This window comes from Hemicordylus capensis, chromosome 4, assembly GCF_027244095.1.
Source record: "Hemicordylus capensis ecotype Gifberg chromosome 4, rHemCap1.1.pri, whole genome shotgun sequence".
In the NCBI taxonomy this organism is placed as follows: domain Eukaryota; kingdom Metazoa; phylum Chordata; class Lepidosauria; order Squamata; family Cordylidae; genus Hemicordylus; species Hemicordylus capensis.
Genome location: NC_069660.1, coordinates 52203660 through 52210371, shown reverse-complemented (window position 1 = coordinate 52210371; position 6712 = coordinate 52203660). Strand labels below are relative to the sequence as shown.

The following is a 6712-nucleotide window of genomic DNA, read 5'->3' as shown; positions in this document are numbered from 1 at the left end:
ACTCCCTGCCCAGCCCAGCCCAGCCCAGCCCGTGTGTGAAACCCAATAACCAAGATCATTCCACAATGCCTCCCCGTCACTGGCTGCATCCTTCCCACAGTGAGGAAGAGCCCCGGAGCCTCGGAGGGAGCTGTCTGTAGGCGCCGGGTCCTTCTCCTGCCCGCTGAGCAGCAAAGAGCCGAGCGAGACAGGCGAGAGAGCCGGCGACTGAAGGAGTCCCCCGAGGAGCGCACACACGCAGCATGCTGGCTGCCGCTGGGCTGAGAATGAGCCCGCTCTGGCCCGGCTGGCTTCTCCTGGCTGCTTCTGGCATTGCCCAGGCGGTGTCAGGGGAGCAAGGTGCTGCCGCGCCCTCTTGCCCACCTCTGTGCCACTGCGAGGAGGACGGCATCATGCTGTCTGTGGACTGCTCCGAGCTGGCGCTCTCTTCTGTTCCGGGCGGCCTCAGCCCCTTAACAGCCTACCTGTAAGTACAGAACGGTCAGATCCCTTCGCTTTCCTCTCCCGAGGGAGGGAGAGAGGGAGACCGAGCGGCAGTGCCCCCGCACAGAACCGTCTGCCTGTGCCTGACATCCTCGGGCCAAAGTTGGCTAAAATAAAAGTTTCCACTTGCAATTAAAAAGCCAAGATGAATGTGAAAAGGCAGCTGTTCTGACAGGAGAGCCATCTCTCTCTCTCTCTCTCTCTCTCTCTCTCTCTCTCCACCCACCCACCCAGCACTCCCCTTGTGGTCCTCTGGAAAGCCTGTTTAGATTGTGATGTTCTGCATGCTTTACTTCTTGATTGCTACGGATCAGATGAGACAGAGCTTGTTTGCTGGGCTGATTCTGATTGTTTGGGAGCATAATGGAGTATTTATACTGAGTAATTACTGCAAACTGCTATGGGATCCCTCTTTCAAACATTTCAAGAGGCAATGATAACTCAGGGCTTTGCCGGCTGAGGGGATGTCAGGATCCAGCTTGTTCCCAGGGAATCAGAAAGGCCAGTGAGTTTGGGAAAACATTCCCAGCTCTGCTGGGCACAGTGATGCTGAAAGGGAAATAAGGGTTGACATTTGGCTTCCAGTGCATCAAAGAATTCCATTTTGATCCCAGCAAGGTCCCCACTTGGAAGAGCTGTTTGCTGTGTGCTTCTTTATTCTGTGCGACAAGGATGCCTTGGAAAGGCTGGGGGACGGGGAGGACACGCTGCTTTCTCTTTGATGAGAACGAGCATTACCTGTGAAAGGTGCTTGGTCTATTTATTCACAGAAAGATTAGCAAATACAACCCTGTGCTGAGCTGAGGCAATGATGAAGACAACTTGGCTTTTTTTGGTGCATGCAGATAATGCGGAAAGTTTCAGGAGGACGTCCCACAAGGCTGTTGAAAAGAATGATGGCAATTAGATACCTGGCAATGAGTGTTTAGGTTGGCTTGTTCCCATTGTAGGCAGCACATTGTCTAATGTTCACAGTAGAGAAGCTGGCAGAAGATTTGTCTCGGAGAGTCCTGACCCCCTTTGGAGAGCGATCACTCACCTCTCAAGTATCTCCCCAAGCTGCGGCACCTCTTTCAAAGGGCCAGCCAAAGGGTTCTTTTCTCTCTAGCCCACTCGCTCAAAGGCTGCACCAGTTTCCTTGTACGAGTCCCTACCAACAACACTTCTGCACTCCTGAATCTGTCTGTCTCAGTGGCAGATGCTTGTAGGCTGTGACGCCCTGATGAACCCCGAGGAGGGAGAAGTTGGGCAGGCAGGGAAGAAAGCTACAATTGAAGGGAGATGCTTTCCGAGCTGATTGAGAAGCATGACACACACAAGGGATCCTGCTGGGATAAACAGTACACACCCATGGTACCCTGAGGATATTGGCCTCACATGGCATGCCTTCAAAAGCAGGAGCATTACATCCAGAGGGATTCTGCAGATGTGTTTGTCTGAATCAGTAACTCCAGTACAAATGTGGATACAAATGTTGATTATTTCAGAGGGAGGCTGCTCAGAGTTGCATGTGATGGGCTGTAAGGGTAGTTTGCTACAGCCGTTCACCATCCCACTGATAAATGATGCTCCTCTACAAAGTGTTGTCAAGGGACCCAGCCTAACTTGTCAAGTCTTCCTCATGCATCGCCATTCATCTTCTCCTTAGAGGAGTAGGGAAGAAGTGTCGCTCAGTGGAAGAGCATCTGCTTTGCATGCAGAAGGTCCCGAGTCCAGTCCCTGGCATCTCCAAGCAGGGCTGGGAAAGATCCCTTGTGGGAAGCCTTGGAGAGTTGCTGCCAGTCAGCGTAGACCATACTGAGTCAGATGGGCCAGTGCTCTGACATGGTATGAGCTTTTCCTCCATTTGCTCAAGGCCAGCCCTGGATTCAGGACTCCCCCAGTCAGGCTGCGGAAGTTCCCTGCCCTCATTCCTCCTCCTCTTTCCCTTTCTGCTAACTGCGTAGCTGCTACTGATGCTGTGACTTCTACACAACAAGAAGTGATGGCAAAAGGGTAAGAGATGTCAGGCAGGCAGTAGTGAAAGGGTATCCTAACTGGCTCAGCTCCCCTCCAACAGCCAACAACAAATGTCCTATTAATCCAGCACTTCCACTTGCACAGTCTGGCAATTAGGGCTGTGGGGCTGGAAGTGACTAGAAGGTTGTCATAATAAACCCTCATACATTGTGGAATGTCCACATGTGAGTACCACATGCAGAAAAGCAACCATGCATTTGAAATCCTGTGGGGCAATTTAGAGGGAGGAAATGGCAGGTGGAGAAAGCAGTGGTGGCTCAAGACCACCATTCACCTGAGGCAGGGTGCTAAATGCCACCCTGCCTTGTATGCACCCTCCTCCCCCCTTTTAAAAGCAGGGGCAGGGAGGCATCTTGCCGCCTCGCTTATCTAGCACCCCAATAATCTGCTGCCTGAGGCGACTGTCTCACCTTGCCTCATAGAAGGGCCGCCCTTGAGGGAAATGGCTAAGCATCCCTAGCTCCTCTGTTCTGCATGTGCTTCTCCTGAAGCAGCTTTGATTTATTTGCTTTTAGAAAGAAAAGACATCAGGGCACTGTTGGACACACTGGTGTGTGACAGATAGTTTGCCCCTGAGTAATCAGGGTTTTGCAACAGCTCTAGCAACACTGCCAGATCTCATAGAGTATATTCCTGGCTGCAGTGACCCATGAATAGCCCAGGAGTCATGAAGGTTGCAACATCTGGGATACTCTCTGGAATATGTTTCAGGCTTCAAATCACATTTCCAGAGATGCTCAGCACTCCTTTTTCCTGCCGGGATTGTTCAGAGTTTGTGGTGTCTGTAAATCAGGACACTTTTGTTGCTTTATACCTGTCAATATTTCTGAGCAAGCTCTTTCAAGGGGTCAGTGGAATGGATTGCAAAGCTGATTGCAGTTTTCTTGCTACTTTCCTAAGAACATTTCCTCCCACATACAGTAACCCAGTTTGGGCATGTGATGGCGCCATTGACAGCTCTTTGTGGGAATCACCCATGAAACGCTCCCAAGGCTTTCATCCAAGTAGAGAAGTTTTTCAGGTTATCTATTCCTTTAAACTCCTGGCTGTTCTGCTGTGCACTGTGCTGTAAAGTGAGATAAAACTGATTTCTTTCTGCTGCATTCTCCAAGGGCTGGATGGATCCCATAATGTAAATCCACATGTCGAATTGAGTAATGCTACCTATGTGATGTGCTCAGGATTGTAATTGTTGATCTACCTCATCACAACCTTGGCATCGTTAGGATCGTTGGGAGTTTCTCCCTTTCCTTACCCTAACAACCTAGATGAGAGGGACATATGAAGCTTTCTTATACTTTGTCAGATTCTCAGACCAGCGGTCCATTTACTTCAGTATTGTCTCTACAAATAGCAATAGAGTCTTATGCGGTTCTAGCTAGGAATGCCAGTGACTGAACTTGGGACCTTCTGCATGTAAAAAAAAATATATGTGCTCTATCTCTGCTGGAAATCTGTGAAATGATGCCTTTTAAAACTCCTTTTATTCTGATTTTTAAAAACCCACAGATGTACCACAAATTGCTGCAGGTTGCCAGCAGATGGCTCAAAAAAGATTATGCAACATATTTGAATATAGTGTGGATTTCCCATTTTATTTCTTCACTGTGATTTGTACTCAGGTTGGAATATATCACCATCTGGAAGAGCTCAGCCTCTGAGTGAGGAAGGAACAGCAGCTGCCAGCTAATCACTTGCCTGCCTTCCCCACTAGGTGGCAGTGAGGACTGGCCCACCAGGAAAGGGCACAGGCATTGGTGACTGCTAATGCTGCTGGTCTTTGATCCATCTTCACCGTTGCTCTTCTCTGGTCCATCTTCTTGGTGGCAGGTGAGCAGTGATGGTGGCAAAGAGGAGCAGATGCTGCTCACCTGTCCTCTCCCTCTGAGCAGTAATGGAAATTGGGCCCACTCCCACCACCACTGGAAGGGGAGGGCAGGTAAGTGATCAGTCAGTGGTAGACACTCCTCCTCCCCCACACGGTTGCCGGTCACTTGCCTGTCTATTTGTGTGGGTGGGTAGGATAAGTGGTGCTGGCAGAAAGGAGCACCAGATGGTGATGGCACTTTGGAGGTGTCCTGAGCCAGTCCTGTGATTTTAAGCTTCACCACTGCCATCAAGTAGACTTTTATATTTTCTCTGGCTGTGTCTACTAAAACAGCCTTCCAAACCTCTGTTGCATTCAAATTTTGGTTGTGTGCAAAGGCTTCAGAGCGTGGGGTGGGGGAAAACAGACAGAAGCTACAGATTTTTTAAATTCAAAATGAGAAATTTTACTTTAAAAAAAAGTTCAATTCAAAACAGTAGTTGGGTGCTTTGTTTTGTTTTGTTTTTTGTTTTAAATTTAGTACAAAGAAAACAGAAGCCATGTGAGAATAAAGGAACAAATAAAATGGGAGAAAAACACATCCAATCCAATCTGCCCCTAATACAGTACTCTGCCTTAACCCAGAGTCCTTACCAGCAGTTTTTTGTGTTTTTTACGATCACCTATAATCAGCTTCTGCACTGAGCCTTGCTTTTTCCCTTGCTCAGCCATAGGCCTTACTCTTTCTCTCCAGTACTGGTGGGTTCAATTCCAGACTATTCCTTCAGCTGCTTTGAGAGTGATTCAGTTCTCAAGAGAGTTTTCAGCTTAACTCTCCCAGTGTTTTCTCAGCTCTATTTACACTAGCTCTTCTTAAGTCAGCTCTTCTCTCCTGGCTTTCCAAGACTACCTCAGCTGCCCTAATCCATCCCTTTTTATACATGCAACTCTTCCCACTCTTGGAGGGCTCTCAAATGAGAACTAACAGAGACCAGAGAATTTTTTTCAATTTCTAGACAGAACAGTTTAACAGAAACTTTGAACTTTTGACCTTAGAACACAAGCTATTAGAACACAGAGTGGGGAACAAGCAGCCATTTTATTTCATTCTATTTATTTATTTTATTATTTTATTTAACATATTTTTATACTGCCCAAAACTTATGTCTCTGGGCATTTTACAACAAAAAATAAATGACAACAGAAAAAGTTAAAACATTTCAACAATTTGAAATTGTAAAAAAAAATTAAAACAATGTTAAAACTATTAAAACAGTTTTTAATTAAAAGCCTGGGTAAACAGATGTGTCTTTAAAGACTTTTTAAAAGTTGTCAGAGATAGGGAAGCTCTCATTTCAGCAGGGAGCACATTCCAAAGCTTTGGGGCAGTAGAAGAGAAGGTCCGTCACCGAGTAGCCACCAGATATAGGAACATAGGAAGCTGCCATATAATGAGTCAGACCATTGGTCTATCTAGCTCAGTAGTGTCTTCACAGACAGGCAGCGGCTTATCCAGGGTTGCAGGCAGGAATTTCTTTCAGCCCTATCTTGGAGATGCCAGGGAGGGAACTTGGAACCTTCTGCTCTTCCCAAAGCGGCTCCATCCCCTGAGGGGAATATCTTACAGTGCTCACACTTCTAGTCTCCCATTCATATGCAACCAGGGCAGACCCTGCTTAGCTAAGGGGACAAGTCAAGCTTGCTACCACAAGACCAGCTCTCCTCTACTAAGACAAGCTAGTGGCAACTGGAGACGGACGTCTCCTGATTATCTCAATGGGTGGTGGGGTTCATAACAAAGAAGATGTTCTCTTAAATACCCAGGGCCCAAGCCATTTAGGGCTTTATAGGTTATAATCAGCACCTTGTATTTTGCCCAGAAACCTATCAGCAGCCCGTGTAGCTCTTTCAGTACGGGAGTAATATGGTCTTTCCAAGATGACCCAGAGACCAACCTGGCTGTTGCATTCTGGACTAACTGTAGTTTACAGACTTTATCAAAGGCAGCCCCACATAGAGCGCATTGCAGTAATCCAGTCTGGAGGTTACCAGCATATGTACCACTGTTCTGATGTTGTTTATCTCAAGAAACAGACGCAGCTGGCGTATCAGCCAAAGCTGATAGAAAGTACTTCTGGCCACTGCCTCAACCTGGGACAGCAGGGAGAGGCTTGGATCCAGAAGCACCCCCAGACTATGTACCTGTTCCTTCCAGAGAAGTGTGACCCCTCAAGAACAGGCAGATCAAACTCATCTCCCGAGTTTTGACCCCGAACAATGAGTACCCCTCTTATCTGGATTCAGTTTCAGTTTGTTATCCTTCATCCAGCCCATCACCGCCTCCACGCAGATATTTAGGGAGGTTATACCTTCTCTCGATGATGCAGATATGGAGAAATAGAT

At 47.5% G+C, this 6712-nt stretch overlaps 1 protein-coding gene across 1 annotated transcript in view; it reads left to right on the top strand.

The window, feature by feature from the left end:
* Positions 1–242: 242 nt before the first annotated feature.
* The window catches only part of LGR6 (leucine rich repeat containing G protein-coupled receptor 6), a 280020-nt gene continuing 273550 nt past the window's right edge, over positions 243–6712 (top strand). The window contains exon 1 of the mRNA XM_053245501.1: positions 243–466. Within this exon, the coding sequence (XP_053101476.1) occupies positions 243–466 (224 nt within the window). The remainder of the gene's footprint in view (positions 467–6712) is intronic.